General features: G+C 43.4%; 1 protein-coding gene across 18 annotated transcripts in view; it reads right to left on the reverse strand.

The window, feature by feature from the left end:
• The window catches only part of SUPT20H (SPT20 homolog, SAGA complex component), a 98074-nt gene that overhangs the window by 53612 nt on the left and 26531 nt on the right, over positions 1–17931 (reverse strand). For 14 of the 18 annotated variants that reach the window (XM_084835431.1, XM_084835429.1, XM_084835421.1 and 11 more), the window contains exons 4-9: positions 14141–14199; positions 13996–14062; positions 11222–11351; positions 2926–3029; positions 1788–1904; positions 526–579 (exon numbers count right to left, since the gene is read on the reverse strand). In XM_084835431.1, the coding sequence (XP_084691557.1) occupies positions 526–579; positions 1788–1904; positions 2926–3029; positions 11222–11351; positions 13996–14062; positions 14141–14199 (531 nt within the window). The remainder of the gene's footprint in view (positions 1–525; positions 580–1787; positions 1905–2925; positions 3030–11221; positions 11352–13995; positions 14063–14140; positions 14200–17931) is intronic. The other 4 variants (XM_084835422.1, XM_084835438.1, XM_084835427.1 and 1 more) reach the window with 1 other exon arrangement.

Genomic DNA, 17931 nt, shown 5'->3' on the forward strand with positions numbered 1-17931 from the left:
GGAAAATGGAGCACCTCCACTGCACAACTAACTGTGAACATGCCTTCCACACGCATAAAGGGCCTTGTGGTTACTACCATCAAACAAACATGCAAAATAGCTCCAGTCTTCCAATGCACTATGGTTAGCTCTCACTGAGATAGTAAATCTGTGACTAGGCTGTACCACTTCAGACTGCGGGGGGGGGGGGGTCCTCCATATAAAACATTTCCTGCATATACAGTACAATTCTAGATGTTAGGAAGAAGGCTACTAACTTAGCCTTCTCCAAGACTAGTTTTCTATGCGGAGGCATTCTAAAAAAACTTGGAGGAACAGTCAATCATCTGAGCTATACCTGTAGTCTAAATTTGCATAGCCCAGAGATAGGCTTGCTGCTTCAGTAAGAACTAGGCCTGCGTATCTGCTGTGCAGCCCTGTGTTCCACTGAACAAGCGGACTTCTCTTAGAATAGAAAGATCACAATGCACTAGAAATTGTTAGAGGGCTATCATAAAACTATTGAAACAAACTCTACATTTTTACCTGTGTCCATTTGTGGTTGTCAGTTGTAATGGAATGCACATCACAAATCAAGGTCTAGAAAAACGAGGGAAACCTATTATTATTATTATTAACAACATTTATACATCGTTTCCTATCACAAAAAGGCATCTCGAAGCGACTTACACACATGGGAGTTATCACAGAAAAGGCCCATTCCCATACTGACAGCCCTTGAGCTTCTCTCCGAGAGGACACACAGAGAAGGGCCTCTGAAGCTGACCTGAGGGAAAGGTGGTCCTTGAGGTTTTGGGGTCCTGAGCCATGTAGGGCTTTATAGGTTAAAACCAGCCCTTTGAATTTGGCCCAGAAACAAACTGGCAACCAGTGCAGGTGAGCCAAGACTGGACTTATACATTCACATTGGCAAGTCCCAGTCAACAACCTGGCTGCCGAATTCTGCACTACCTGCAGTTTCTGAACCGTCTTCAAAGGCAGCCCACCATATAATGCATTGCAGTAATCTAAACTGGAGGTTATCAGAGCACAGATCACTGATGCTAGGCTATCCCCATTAAGCTAGGGTCGCAACTGGGCTACCAACCCAAGTTGGTAGAAGGCACTCTGTGCCACAGAGGCCACGTGAGCATCAAATGACAATGAGGGTTCTAGGAGTACCCCCAAGCTGAGCAACTGCTCCTTCAGGGGGAGTGTGACCCCGTCCAGAACCAGTGGCACTTCCCACATCCACACAGAGAAACCACCCACCAGCAGTGCCTCAGTCTTGTCTGGACTGAGCCTCCGTTTACTGGCTTTCATCCAGTCCATTACCAAGACCAAGACACCAGTTCGGGGAAGAAGAGTTGTGTGTCATCAGCATACTAACTACACACTCCAAAACTCCGGATGACCCCACAGAGCGGTTTCATGTAGATGTTAAACAACATGGAGGATAGAATCAACCCCACACTAGAGGCTCCATGGACCCGAGCAATACTCCCCAAGCACCACCCACTAGAAATGACCATCCAGGTAGGAGCAGAACCACTGCGAAGTGGTGCTCCCAACTTGGACAGTCACTCCAGAAGGGTACCATGATCGATGGTATCGAACACTGCTGAAAGATCGAGTATCAACAGCATCAACTCCCCCTGTCTTTCTCCTGACACATAAAGGGCATCACAAAGGGCAACCAAGGCAGTCTTTTATTACTTATGAAATAGGGGATGTCTAAATATGATGCATAAAGACTGCTTTTTTAAAAAATAGAGCGATACCAGTTCTGGAAACCAAGAAAAGCTTACCTGCATTGTTGGGCGCAAAAGAATGTGCTTGCTTTGGTAAGTTGGAGATTTCAGATTACCAGACTGTCTATAGTCACGTATTTCTGTTATGACGCATCCACAATGGAAAATATTAATCTGTTTAAAAGCAAACAAAAAATATTAATCATGAGGTCATTATGAATTACCTGCGTAAGTGAAAGTTTTTCAACTCTTCAACATTCATACCCTAAGACCTAAAGAGATATTTAGTTTTCTGTGGATACTTGCTATATTTTTATTCTGTTAATAAGTGTCCTCTAAATAGGCATGGTCCCCAAATAATGTAGAATCTGATGCTCGTTCCTAAGGTTTGGAACAATTTTTTCAAGCCCTGTTCACAAGTTTTCAAGACACCCAGCCAAACACTAAGGCTCATTTCAAACATGCCTAACTATGGTTTGAGCTTCTAAACATATGACAAACCATGGTTTACAGCACAATCCTTTGTATTTTTATTCAGATGTAAGTCCCACTGTGTTCAATGAGTTTTACTACCAGGTAAGTGCACATATGAGCACAGCCTTACAGCTACTCATCTGCTTTTGTTTTCTGCCCTCTCATCACTGAGCTTAATAAGTTCACTTCCATCTCCATAGTGCAGCAGCCTCTAGAGGTGGAGTGAAACCATAACCATAATTTGTCCATATCACACCAAAATTAGCAAAACTATAGTTTATTTTATTTATTTATTTATTTAATTTCTATACCGCCCAATAGCCGAAGCTCTCTGGGCAGTTCACAAAAAATAGTTTGCAAACATGCCTCAAACCACCGTTTTTAATTCTGGTTTGCCAGTCAATCACAAACCACAGATTGTCAATTCAGACATTATGCAAACCAGAGTTAAGCTTCCTTAACCATGCTTTGGTGTGATACCTGAACTGAGCCTCTGAAAATAAGCAGATAATTACACTGTTATTCAAGTGAGCCATATTAGGGGAATATTTAAGATTCCTCTAACACAATTCAACAGTTGTCATCATAATTCTACAAAGTGGCTTCTGAAAGAAGAGTGAGGACAGATCATTGAACACATAATAGATATATAGTTAGTACTGCTACTACCACCCAAATAGACAAATGCAAAATGAAGAAACCCTTTCAAAGTATTTCAAACCTGAGATTTTTCCAGGAGATCAACTAAAATAGGGGGCAGCTCTTCTGCATCCAAATATTCAAGCAATTCCCCCTCTTCATAAGGAAGTCGAATGGTTTCCGAATCTGCATTAATGAGAAGCAGGTTTAAAATGAATGGATTATCTACAGAAAGGCAGATGTAACATTCCTTCTAGCAAGTAAAGCAAAGACAGGTTGCTACCTGTAACTGCAGTTCTTTGAGTGGTCATCTATGCATCACACATATGGGCTCTGCTCCTATGCGGAGCCTCAATTCAGGAAACTTCAATAGCTGAGAAGTTTTCAGCAGCAACCCTTCGCCCCCCATTAGCAAACTGTCTTTCTTCTTCATGGTCTCTATGCATCGCACATATGGGTGAGTAGCAAGCTAACTTACATGGAGGTGGGTTGGTGTCCAACTACAAGGCAGATGAGATGATAGCGTGACCAAAGGCACAGTCAGCTCTAGCCCTGACATCCAGTCTGTAGCACTTCACAAAGGTGGACAGTGTCAACCAAGTTGCGGCACAGCACAGTTCAGGGACGGCAACTCCTCTGTCGAATGCAACTGACATATTCTACCACACGAGCAGAATGTGCTTGGACCAAGGCAGACAGAGTCCAGCCAGCTCATACAATAGTTTAACCGTGTTAAAGACCCACAATGCAAAGCACTCAGTCAAGAGAGGCTAACCTTTGCGCTTCTCACCATAATAAACCAACAGTCAGGAGAAAAGTCTAAACTGCTCAGTTCTGGTCTTGTAAAAAGCCAGTGCCCGATGAACATCCAAAGTGTGCAGAATCGATTCCAACAGCGAGGATGGGGATGTAAAGAAAGCAGGCAGTACAATGTCCTGATTCAGATAGAAATCAGACACAACTTTTGGTAGAAAGGCTGTGTCAGGTTTAGACACACCACTTTCTCTTTGTGGAAAGTTAAGTAAGACTGGTCTACTCTGAGTGCACAGAGCTCACTAGCCCTGCGTGTACATGTGACAGCCACTAGAAATGCTACCTTTCATGAGAGAGTGGAAATGGCACAAGTCCGTCGTCACCAGTGGCTGAAAGGGCTTAGATGACAGTGCTTTAAGCATGAATGAATAACTCCAAGGTACCGTAGGACAAACTGGTGGTGCGAGATTCCTGATCCCGTTAAGGAACCCCTTTGCCATCAGATGCAGGAAAACAGAACAAGCCTCAACAGGAGCATGGTAGGCAGAAATAGCAGACAAACTCGTAACAATGATAACTCTAATCCTTTGTCAAACAACAATAGAAGAAACTGCAGTATCTGCAGCAAAGAACATCACTGAGGGTGAAAGTCCTGGCTGTGAGCAAAGGCAGTGAAAACTGTCCATTTTCTCACATACGAACATTGCATCGATGGCTTGTGCACGATATTGAAGATTTTTTGTACCGAACCTCGACTCCTGTCAAGGAGGCTGTCAATCGGAGGGTCATCAAATCCAGGTGATGGATGCGGCCCTTCTCCCTGGTGAGAAGGAATAGATGGGATGGAAGGCGATGGTACCGGCAGGCTGCGGCAGCAGGCCATCCACAGAACTGGAGCAAACCGCAGCTGGCAAGGCCGCCAAGGTGTTATTAATTATTATAATTACTATAATATTTATTTATACTCCACCTTTTTGCCAGTACTGGGACACAAGGCGGCTTACAAAAATTAAAACGTATACAATTAAAACATATGAAAATATACAAAAGTTAAAATATAAATTAAACAATACAATTAAAATTATATTAAAACATTCAAACAGCATTTTAGCAGCTTACCCCGAGGTTCCAACTATGTCCCAAAGGCCTGCTGGAACAAGAATGTTTTAGTCTGACTCTGGAAGCACATCAAGGAGGGAGCCATCCTAGCCTCCCTGGGAAGGGTGTTCCACAGCCATGGGGCAGCCCCCGAGAAGGCCTTCTCCCGGGTTCCCACCAAATGTGCCAGTGACAGTGGTGGGACTGAGAGAAGGGTCTCCCCAGAAGATCTCAGAACACGGACAGGTTCATAAGGGAGGATACGGTCTTTCAGATAACCTGGACCGGAGCCGTACAGGGCTTCATAGGTCATAGCCAGCACTCTGAATTGTGCCCGGAAACAGACTGGAAGCCAGTGAAGCTGCTTTAACAAGGGAGTTGTATGCTCCCTGTAACCAGCCCCAGTCAACAGTCTGGCAGCAGCTCTTTGAACCAACTGCAGCTTCCGAACACTCTTCCTAGGCAGCCCCATGTAGAGCACGTTGCAGTAATCCAAATGGGATGTAACTAAGGCATGTGTCACCTAATATTAAGATGTATTAAGATGCCATCCCTTCTGATCTTGGCCAGGATCCTGGTGATTAGGGGAAATGATGGGACGAATAATGTTCCTGTCCAATCAAGGAGAAAGGCATCCCCCAGCAAGCCTCCGCCCTGCTACAAAATTTGCCACAGATTGTGTTGTCTGGAGTGGCAAACAGGTCCACTTGGGATTTGCCCCAATTGTGAAACAGAGTCTCCAGGACTGACCTGTCTAACTCCTATTTGTGAGATATTCATGCACTCTGGCTGAGTTGGTCTGCTAAAATACTGTCCACGCCTGCTATGTGTGTCTCCATCAGTCAGATCCTGTCACAAATCCCTTGGCCCCTTCTATCCTTAAGCACTCACAAACACACAAATAGAGAAGCTTCAGTCTCACGCCTTTAATTCATTATTCACAGGTTCATTACAGATGCAAATCTTCAAAGACTCTCTGGTTACAAAGGAATACCTCCAGGGGATTCAAATGGGATCACTGAAAATTGCCCGCAGTTTGAAAGGGAGGCTTACTGGCTAGGCTAACTTAGGGAGGGAGGTCTTGCCCCTCTCGTGATGCTTCCCTGCATAGCCTCTCACGCATCGCTAACCGGGTCGACCATCTGAGCTCCGCCCCTGACATTTCCCTCTTAGCTCTGCGCCGCCTCTTCGCATCGCTTAGGTCACAGTCCTCAATCTCCTCCTCCTCCTGCTCGCTGCTTCTCATAGAGGGGGGCAAGGAGGAAGCTTCATGCCCGGCCATCTGGGAATTGGTAACCTGGGAAGCACACCTACCTATATCTGAACTGGCTTGTGAAAATGCCTCCCCCAGTTCTGGCTGCTCCTCTTCTGAATCTGAGCTGCTATCTCCCTGCACCCAGAATCAGCCCTGACGGATCCAATGAGATAGGCACCAATGGAAAATCTCTAACGTTAGGGCCAAAGGAGGGAGCAATCTTGTGCCTCCTTCCTTGTTCAAGTATGCAACAACAGTTGTGTTGTCCAATGCGACCTGGACCAGTCTGCCTGCTAGATCTAATTTGGATGCCTAAAGAACCTTCCATACTACTCTGAGCTCTAAGAGACTGATGTGGTGTGTTGACTCCGTGGCTGACCACTGTCCATGGACCATACAATCCAAGCAATGAGCTCCCCATCTCGAGAGCAAGGTGTCCATAGTCACTACTCAGGATGGCAAAAGCTGCGAGAAAGGCATCCCCTTTGACAGATTGCCTGGAAGCATCCACCACTGTAGGGATTCCTTTACGCCACTTGGGAGACGGAGCTTTGTCCAGTGAGCATCTTGCGGAGTACTGAAGTTGCATATGAGCCAGTTTTGAAGAGGTCGCATATGCAGCTGGGCATACCGGACCACTGATGTTGTTACAGCCATTAGGTCTAGCAGGCACTGCACTTTTATGCTGAGATAGTTGTGTGGCAATGTAGCTCCGCTGCCATCAAAGTCACTCTCTCTAGTGGGTCCCAAGGAAGGAATGCTCTGCCTGACCTGGAGTCTAGATGCACCCCAATAAACTGCAGACTCTGGGTCAGTTGTAGATGAGACTTTTCAATGTTGATACAAAGTCCCAAACTTTAGAGATTTCTGTGGTCGATAGAGGTGACATGCGAGTTTGTATTGTTGCCACCAACAACCAATCGTTGATGTATGGGTATATCTCAACCGCTTGTAGTCTGAGATGGGAGCAGACCACCACCATGCATTTGGTAAGTATTCATGGAGTTGTGGACAGGCTGAAGGGGAACACCTGAAACTGGTAGGTGCCTGGACCGATGGCGAAGCGCAGGCAACGCTGGTGTGGTTCTGCTATGGTGATGTGAAAGTAGGCGTCTTTGAGGTCAGTAGAGGCAAATGATTCTCCACGGTTGAGAAGGGGCAGGATTGAAGCCAGAGAGACCATGCAGAACTTCCTGGGTGAGATGCATAGATTGAGTTTTCAAAGATGCAGGATCAGTTGGATCATACCCTCCTTCTTCGGTACTGTAAAATATCTAGCGTAGAAACCATCCTGAAGATGCGTCCTCAGTACCGGCATGATAGTGCCCTTCTCTAGCAGTGTCTTGACCAATTGGTGGCAGACAGGAGATGGGGCTGTAATTTTCACGGTAACAAGAGAAGGAAGGGTATCAGATTACCCGAGCCTGATTGCTGTGGTCTACATTGTTGTGAGGGTACCAGCTGCTGCTGTTGACACCAGTTGTAGGAGCTTTGGAACCAATGCCTCTGTTTAGGAAGCGGTTGAGGCAAGAAACCCATACGCCGCACCGTGGTCTGGGCCTTCTTTACAGAATCCAATACGTTGTCAGTTTTGGTACTGAATAAGCCCAATCCATCAAAGGGGAGGTCTTCAATATGGCCCATTGTTTCTTGAAAGAGTCTGGCGGACCTGAGCCAGGCATGATGATGCAAGGCCATGGCAGCAACCAGTGCTTTCACATCACAGTCGACTTGGTGGTGTGACGTATTAATTTCTTGCCTCAATAATTTTAGAGCCTCAGCTTGGAAACAGGTGCCCCAGTTCTTTTTTCTCCTCAGGGAGATGTTCTAGGAGACAGCCAAGCTTGTCCCACAACAACAACTGATATCCAGACATCGCTGCCTGATAATTGGATATTGTTAGACCCACTGCCGCAGAGTAAAGTCTTCTCCCCAGGAGATCCAGTTATCTCCCCTCCTTATCAGTAGGTGATGAGTGAGCCGTGCAGGCCTTGCCTTGAGCTGCTTCTACGAACATTGAATTCGGTGTCGGGTGCTTAAATAGATATTCTGCTGACGATTCCTGCAAACAATACATTCCCTCTAAGTGTTTGGAGATTAGTGGCATAGTAGACAGGCATTTCCAGGACTGTTTTATTGTTTTTTCCAGGGCTGGAAGAAGAGTAATGGCCACCAGGTGAACAGAATGGGTATTTACCAAGTTAAAGACTGGGTCATGTACCATTGAGGCCACCTGCTGAGTCTCCAATCCTAAAGCCTGAGCCATTCTGAGTATCTCGCTGGAAAATTGGCCTAAGTTTTCAGATGGAGAAATGGACTCATTTGATCCAACCAATGCATCCAGAGATGAAATGGAGAGTGGGCAAGAGGACGGTGATGTTATGTCTGATTGGTAGCCCTCTGCAGCAAAGAGGGAGAATTCTTGAGGTGAAACCTGTGGTGGGTTTTGCATTTCCATCTATCCACTTGGTTGAATATACATGTTAGCGGATCCTAATTGTGAGAAGAGTTGGTCTATGGCTTGTGTCGGTTGTGCGTGTAATGGCTGTGTCAGTATCAGTCATTCTTTTGGTGTCAGATCAGGGGTCTTGACACTGTAACTGATGGCTGTGGCCTGTATTGACCTGCTCCAGTGTAGGATGGACCAGGACGGTGAGACATATAGTATGCCATGTAATGGTCATCATGCTCCTCCAAACAATTCCATGGTCTCATATATTGCGAGTCTCTTGAGGGAGGGTCATCTCACCTATAATGTGGGGATCTGGATCTGTCCCAGATCCAGTAACGGGGGCACTCGTAAAAACTACCTGTAACTACCATGACCGCTGTAAGATGAAGCGATGGAGTATACTGACTCCGGTGATTGTTGGTTTGAAGGATTGTTGGACACAGACCCAACAACCCTGCAAGGTAGGACAGGCCAAACCTGGCCACAAATCCCCACAATAGCTAGTAGCCTCCCACTTGACCAATAGGCACTGAAATTAGCACTGAAGTTATTCAGACTCACACACCAACTAAAGGTTGGAAAATTTTTATTAAGGTAAGGAGCAAGGGGAAAGGGAGAGGTAGTAGATTGTACAGGAAATTACAAGCAGAATTACAAATACCAGAATCACTCAGAAATGCAGACAGCCTTTGTACGTACCCCCGAGAACAAAGCGATAAAGCTAGCTAGTCTACATACCAAGGTATGGGCCTTCCAGGATAGCCTCCAGACTGCTATCTGGAGCTGCTTCAACCCCCCCCCCCCCAACCATCAGGGCCAAGAGAAGATGGCCTGCCCTTCCTCAGCCCTTCTATTTAAGGCCCGGCTCTAGCAACACAAGGCAGAATTCAGATGGTCAATCAAAGCTCCAGCCCAGGGCACACCACCCACACGTCAGAAGGGGCAGGACCTTCCCACCAAACCCAGTTGTTATCTCCTTCCCAATTAACATGGACTGAGCCCGGCCTTGAGCTGCAGAGCCAAGAAACCATTAAATAACACTTAACTCCAGGTGGTTGATTTGGACGTGACAGCCTGCCCTATTCTCATGGTAGAAAGCAGGCCCTCACTCTTGACAGCTGGTGTCGATCATACCTTTGATAACAGTGCATTGACCTAAGGGAGCTTAGAGACAGGTCAAATCTCGCCCTCTGACGTAGAGGCATTTGGTACTGTCTCTAATGTTTGAGGTGGATTCACCATACGTGTTGGTGAAAACATCATCTGTGGATCAGGTGGAACGGTTGTCAGTACTAATGTTAGGGTATGACTAGGAGACATTGGTGGAGCAGTGGGTTTAGTCAGTATTGACAGATGCTGTCAATCCTGAGGCTCAGATACATGTGTTGTCAGACTTGAAGGCTGAGGTTCATCGTGAGTTGAAGTTGCAGGAGATACCGCCAAGAGAGAAGGCTGCTGTCAATCCAAAGAAAGCCGGACTTTCTTCGGGAGAGTCAGACAGCCTGGTGGGCGTGCTCAATCCTGAGCCAAGGTGATGGCTTTATCACTACTCTTTTTCTTCTTCCTCTTCAGTTCAGAGGAAGGCAGGTCTGCCTTTTTAGAGGTCTTGGCTTTCTTTGAAAGTTTCTTTGCCAGCGTAAATGCCAAAGATCAGCCCAGTGTGTGGGGATCTTGGGTACCTGGTGGAGTACAGCACTGGGGAGAATGTGATCTCAGGGAACGTGCGGCAGCCTCCGATTTTGACACCACTTCGTTTGGCTTATCAACAGACTCCAATGTACATTTCCAGAGTGCAGCTTTCAGGCAGTCTGCCAGATTTCTATGGGTTTGTTTAGAAAAAACCGCACAATTCGGGAAGGCTTTAACTACGTGGCCTTCTCCAAGGCAAAAAAGGCAAAGAGAATGCCCATCTGAAGGTGTCAACTTCACTCCACAACAGAAGCCCTTTCTAAACAGGGCCTGAAGGGCCATATGCCCATGAGGATGATAGCAGGATTGTGAAAAATAATGTAAAAATAATAAACATGGATAAGGGCAAGTCAGAAAAACAATAGGAAAGATAAAGGGAAGAAAAAACCCTCACCTTTTTGATCACAGAAAAGCTATCAGAAAAGATCTGATCGCAGAAGTTCCCAAATGAGGTCACGACAACAACAGTCGAAAGACAACAGATGGAAACCCACCGGTGACATGCGCACTGGGATGGTGGGGGAAGGGTTCCCACTGAAAACTCCTCAGCTATGAAGTTTCCCAAATCGAGGCTCCGTGTAGATACATAGGGACCACAAAGAAGAAGAAGAACTTGCTGGAAGAGTGCCACATACAGACACAAAGAGCAAGCAGGAGGCCAAAAGATTTTCCAGAATCAGGCTAACAGTTTTATTGTTAGCTGAAGCCAGTAATAGCACAAATGATGGTTTAAAAAACCAGCCACACTAAGCACTGCTTAGATCAGGAGTAGTCTACATGGTGCCCACAGACACCAATGTGCCCAGACACCTTCCTTGGTGCCCATCGAGACACCCTACTCCTCCCAATATTATCTTTAGAGTATTCCACATTTTCTTACTGGCTGCTGGGATTGCTTCAGAACGAAGTAGGAGCCTCTACCTGTTGCCATCTTAATTTCCAATGAACGCCTCTAGGCAGTTCACTGTTCCTTTGTGACTAGCCATGCCCACCCACGGCAGCCATTTGATGGTTTTGCCCAGGACAGTTTTCCAAATTTCCAAAGGTGTTCACAGGCCAAAAAGTTTGCCTATCCCTGGCTTAGATCAAGACACAATCAAGAGGTTAACAGCTATTCAGCACTAGCTTTACCTGAGCCATTCTTTCCTCTGAGCATCAGCGAATAGCCTTCATTTCCTGGATACAGGTTCACTACCAGGCATGACAATGTCTCTTGCATAACTAGCTTCTCCAACAAGTTCACATTTCGTCTCAGCTTCTGCTTTAAAATGGGCAGCATGTAAATAATGAATACTGAAACTAACAGCATTATAAGCTTTTTTCCATCATTCTCTCACCAAAGTCTACCTTTGTTTCATAATTTATGTTTGATTTGACTTAAGTGATAGACACTATATAGTGCCAGCTCCAATCGTTATAATTATGAGTCAAACCTTCAGACTTCTTCAAAGTATTTTATCATTAGATTTAAAAATTACATTCCAGCATGGCTCTTATATCCTTATGGAAACCAGGAGAAGGGCTTTTTCTATAATGAGCCTCTTATTTTTTTGAGAATTCCTTCTCCAGAAAAGTTCATAACTGGCCAACTTTACAGATTCTTTGAAGACAAGAAAAAAACATCCGCTTCAGAAGGCTACTAGTACACAAAGGGGACTTTTGTTACACATTTTAATGTGTATTTTGCATCAAGTATCTTAGCCTCTGACGATGACTGACTATATATTTTTCAAACTACATGCTAAAATACTAGGGTAGAAATATTTGTATTTATTGGAGGGAGAATGGCAAATCTGACCCTCTTTTTGTCTTCCTCCTTAACTCTGTTTTGCACTTCCCTACAAAGCCTGGATAAAGGATGGAAGCTTATCTGGAGATATACATATTATGGGCTGTATCCAGACTAATGAGCAGAACTCTCATCATGAAAATGGTGCTTTTCCTCCGCCTCCCCCCATTAGTCCTCTGCACACACTCCCAAAAGCCACTCCTGAAGGTGAAGAGACCGCACTGGAACAGCAGTGTGGGGACACAGGGAGACTGTAGCAGGACTGAAAAATTGAAGGAATTTGTAAGGGCTGTCTTGCACAAGCAGTCATGCTTTTCTGCTCATGCAAGACATCTCTGGATTCAAGCCAATAATTAAAGTTCCACATGAAAAAACAGACACAAATGTTTTCCTCTCCTTTGTGACATTTTACAAGTGTGAGGACAGCCAACTGAGCACTGGGAATTAACGCACTGAAGGATTTAAAGTTGCTAAGGGATAACAAACTGAACACACCCTTATGAAGAAGTGGCACAAAGGACTAATACCACTTTAAATGTATTAACAGAAGAATCTTAAAGTAAAACCTTATTTGGAACATGATGTTTAGTTTTAGGCATCAAGAGTCAAGAAAAAAAAATTAACAGAATGAAAATGATTCAAAGAAGTATGATACAACTAGTTCTTAAATTATATGAACAGAAGTTAATGTTTTATTTGTAATGGGTTGGATCCAGGAGCTGCCTTCCAAAACAGGAAGGGTCCTTCCGCAAGAGGAAGGGCTATGCTTGTGGAAAGTCCCTCCACCTTATTTTTGGGGATCCCCACTCTCACCCCATTGAGCAGGGTCTCCTAATTTTCTGTGTCACACATTCAGGGGGCTGGAGGGGCTGCTGTGGGTAGAAGGGGGTGGGGAAGTCCACTTCTGTCAGTGCAGTTGGTCCAATTTAAATCGACCCTAAATGTATATCCTAGTGTACATAGGTTCCTGGGTGACCTCCTATCCAGAGCAGTTTAGCTTGAGCAAGATTGCTGTGTCTTCATTTATGTGAATGTTCTTGGGATCTATAGACATTTCAAAACCTCTTTAAATTCTCAAAATAATCTGACTCCGCTACTTTCGTGAGTTAATAAAACCCTCCACTGAATTTCTCAACATGTGAAAACGAGGCTTTGGACTGTATTCACTATGTTTGATTTTCATAGAATCTTGCCCTGTCCAGAACTATGGACTCTTGATCATTTCACACAGGAGCTTCTCCATTTTCTTCTTATTAGTCATTCCTGAATACTTCCAGTTCTAAAACGTCTTGTTAAAAAATAAGAGCCCCAAATTTGAGATCTTATCTCACTATTAGGGCTTTCCCTATCATCTTCTATAGGGAGCAAAATATTTTGTATTGCCCCTGCAGCAGAAATTATTAAATTCTACCTGCCATCAAACCAGTTAGGAAGAACTGTATGGTAGGAGCAGTACTGATCTCTGCACCCAAACAGTATTACCATCTCTGCTCTCAAATCTGTTCTGGGGAGCAAGTGCTTCAGGGGAGAGGCTGCTCTTTGGCCCACTGCCAAGGCCAAGATGGGCAGAACCACCACCAAAATTGGTTTGGGAGGAGAGCAACTGCATCAAGTTCTCTTCTATCAAGATTCTAACTCCCATGGAGTTAGGTGTCTTTGGGAAGAACTACGTGATAGAAGCACATCTCTTGACTTGTACATTATCTCTGCCAGATTTTGCTTTCAAGGAGGGGTTGTTCTTTGCCTCATTGCTGAGGCCAAGACAGCCAGAACCTGTGTACACATCAGGCACCAATTGAGAACACCTGTTACTTCGTTCCAGGCTGGAAGATCTATATGTGGCAGACCATCCCTGCTGAGACTGTAAACAACTTGATTGAAATAACGTTTTCAACCACCTTACATTATATAAACTACTTGGAGAATTCTTTTGGAAAAGCAGTATATAAATAGTCTAAATAAATAAATGCTTGAGACAAGCCACTTTTTCATCCTACTCTACACTGCAAACTAAACAGGATCTGCAGCTGGATTCATCAGTCCCCTGATGATGAAATACTGCCGAGCACTAGTTAGTGAGCATAGAATATGTGTTTGGTAAATGGATTCCACTTACCTTTATTTCAGGCTCTTTATCACATTCTTCTAGATACAGTTCATATAATTTTTGAAATACTGATTTTCTAAAATTAAAAAAAAACCTATTGAGTAACAATTCTGTCAGCTGAAGTAGTAGACAAGAAGCACTAAATGCTACTTACCTTCCACTGGATAAATATTTTCGTTTGGGAGGCCTCTGACGTGCACTTTCGATGATATACTGAAAAAAACAACAACAAATGTGCAGGCAGTTTTAAGATCCATGAAAGCATTGCTAAAATGGTGTAAATGTACATTACATTAAAGGCTGAGTAGGTTAGAGAGCAATCCTATGGGTTGCATCCTCGATGATCATAAGTCCCTGAACTCAGAGGCTTACAGTCATCCAATGCAGGCAACCTTCACCTCCACTTCCTCCCGGCCTGCATTTTTTGCTAGACTGGCTTTTTTGCCCATCTAACTGGGGCGATTTGGAGGGGGAGGGAAGGAGGCTGGAGAGGCCTCGTATCCAGTCTCCTCCCTTCCCTGCCCTACAAAATGTCCCTTTCTCCCCTTCTCCGAGGTCGTGTTCCCACTCTTGGAGAGCAGCAAGTGCTGCTTTCTGCATTGGCTGTGAGGGGAAGGAGGGGTTAGAGCTTTGATTTCCCCCTCTGAGGTCAGAGCATTGTCTCCAACCTTGGATCAGGGAATCTGAAATATCCTATGGCCTGTCAGACGTGGTCTAGGGACCATAAGATTGCTCCCTAAGAAAGCTAACAAAAAGATGACTCCTAAAGTTCTCTTTTATGATGATATCTTAATCTCTACATTTATTTTCTGTATAGTATTTTGAAGTACTGAGGTTATTTTAGTACACAATTCATGAGATTGTTAAATCTCAACCTTGGAAGAAAACCCCTTGTACAGAAAGTTTAATCCAACAAGCTAATCTTCAGACGCGACGCACCCCAGTAGCACTTTAGTGATCACTTCAGCACTACACAATATCACAAGAAGATACAGAAACAACGGATATGCTCCTGTAACAACCTGAGTGTTTCAATATAATTCTAATTCAAGACAACAGAGGCTAAATAATACACTCTTACACAATGAATAGGTAGTTAACCAGATTAATTAAAAAAAACTGAAGAGTTTTTCCACCTTAACATCACTCCAGAGTTAAACTGCCTTATTAGGGGATACTGCTAAAACCTATATATATGCAATATCTTTATTTTATTGCCAAACACGTCAGAATTTAATATAAAATCTTCTTATGGGTGACATTTCTATTCTAGAACAAAGATAAACAGTTTTGGGATGAACAGCTTTACAATAAATTTGGATATCTAAAAGACCAACTTGGGCTAAAAAGAGATAATGAATTACACAAAACACTGAAACAACTTAAACATGTGTTTAAAAACTTTTATGAAACATGAAAGATTTAAATATGGTCACAAGTCATCTAACGCTTGGCAAGACATCTAACAAATGTAAAAATAAAAAACAGATACCTCCCGTCTTCAGACCTGGACTGAAGCCAAACCATATTATCCCTAAACTAGGAAATTACCAACTGAATCCAGGTTGTTATAGATCTATATCCAGGATTTTAAAATTTGGACTTCTACAGTTGCAAACAGATTAAATAATGGTCTATCTCACTATACAGATCAGAACCAAACAAGATTTATAAAGGAAATTACTGTAATTGAAATATTAAATCAAAATAATGCAATTATTTTCACAGACACGGACAAAGCATTTGATTGCGCTGAGTGGCAGTATCTAGCTTTGGTTGTTCTTGAAAAATTTAATTTAAACTGATGTTTTAAAAATGGCAAAACCCTCAGCTGGAGTATTGGCAAACAGCTGACTCGTGTTTATCTGGTACTTAAAGGGGTTAAATAATTTTGCTAACAAAAGACTGAAGATGGCTAATTTGATCTGGAATGATGAAATAATCTCAATGAAGGTTTTGGGGAGACCTACAAGATCCCTTAAAAGACTTCAGATTCATATTTAAGACTTCACTTATATTCCAGACCCGTGACCCCTGGGCAAGAAGACTTTGATGTTTTGATTCTATGTTAATTGATATTATCCCACTAAGACTGTAACTAAGATTTTTCAGGACTGGCTTTGAAGAAAGGGAAAAAATCACAGCTGTCTTTACAAGCAGCTTCACAAAACAATCTCAAGGCCACGATGAGCTAACATGAGTGTATAGATTAGATGAATGAAAGAACTAAGCATGCTTAGAGGCCCAGTAGGAGGAGGAAAATTACTGTTTTGACATCACATGGTGTACACCTCCTGATAAGAGAATGTCCTTACTTGATGCAAGTTGGGAAGAGAAAGTTGTAGCCCTGAGCACGAGTGACAATTGCAAGGAGGTGTCTGGGTGGATATGACTAAATATGACTGAAGATGACCATGAGTTCAAAGAAAGATATACCAGGGAGAAATATGTCAATCAAGATAACATGTCCAGATGGGAGACTTTTTGCCACATTTTAAGGAACTTCAAATTTATTCATTAGTAGTAGTGCCAGAAATGTTCCCAAAAACACATGGGCATAAAACACGTGAGATTCTTGGAGATAGGTAAGACACCTGATTGGTGAGTGGGTGGTCTAACAAAGGACGCACTCCATTTGGATTGGAAGATGGTTGCCTAATTTCTCATTGGGCCCCCCACCTTTGACCAGAACAAGTGTATAAAAGCATGGGTAGTGAGAGCTCTTTTTTTCTCCTGCTCCTCCCTCACTTCACTCTTTCGCTGCTTCCCCTCTGATCTTCTCTGAACCACCGGACCCAAGGGTTTAGATAACTATAGACCCCTCTCCGAAGCCATGGCTAGATGTGCGAAATCATGCCTCTAGCCAAGAATGCTGGGCAAGCGGAATATGGAGGACAGGATCCCCTCTGTGCATTGCCCAACCTGCATCGGATAGACATCAATCTCCAAGCTTTGAGGCTGACGTCTATCTCGATAGGATTGTGCCCTTAAGAGTATTTTCTGAGTTTGGGTCTTAGGATTATTTCCTGAGCTTGGGTAATTTCTGAGCTTGAGACTTGGAGTGATTTCTGAAGATGCAACTTTAAATTCTTTCCAAGGCTTGGGTTTTCACTTTCACTCTAACTTCTACCTTTATTTTTCACATGCCTAGAGGAGCTTAATCATGTTTAAGCTTAGTTTTTATATTCAAGTAATATGCAGGAGGAGGAAAAGGGGAAGTTAACAATTATATTTTATTTAGCTTAGATTTGTTTTAGTTTAGCTTTAAACCACAAGTAGTAAACAGGAAAAGATAGTAAGGAGGAGTCAAAACAATGTTAGAAGGTCAAGCCATTATCTTATCAGCTAAATTTGTAGTACCAGCTTTGGGAATTGCAATTCTTTTAATTCATCTCCTATTTTTGTTGCATTCTCTTTCCCTGTAATCACAAAGAAAGTTTCTAACGCTCATATAACGACCATGTCACCACTTTCTTTATATTTTGTAATCTTCTAAATAAAGCCTTAAATAGATTTCAGTAGTGATGTCTGTTCAGATTAGCTTGGTTACCCACCGAGGTGTTTCAGACCCATCTGGTGCAGGTTCTTTAGTCCTTAAAAAGGACCAAATTTATAACTCACATATACATTTTTGTTACAGAAGGGACATGTCAAACATTTCTCTTACTTTCTTTCTTGTTTTCACTTTTAATGGAAACCTTAGCTATAGCTATCAGGAACAATGATAAGATTTTTGAAATGAAAACTGCGGCATAATTGTTTAAAATCACTCTATATGTAGGCAACATAGCATTAACAGTGAAATCTTACATATGTCCACTCAGAGGCAAGCCCAACTGAGTTCAATGGGTCTTACTCCCAGATAAGTGCATATAGCATCACAGCCTAATTCAGACAGAGCCTTCTTACCTAGAATGTATATGATCTAAACTCATTTTGTTTAAT

This window comes from Heloderma suspectum, chromosome 2 (assembly GCF_057233095.1).
Source record: "Heloderma suspectum isolate Gila_16-S chromosome 2, 16-S_ref, whole genome shotgun sequence".
Classification (NCBI taxonomy): domain Eukaryota; kingdom Metazoa; phylum Chordata; class Lepidosauria; order Squamata; family Helodermatidae; genus Heloderma; species Heloderma suspectum.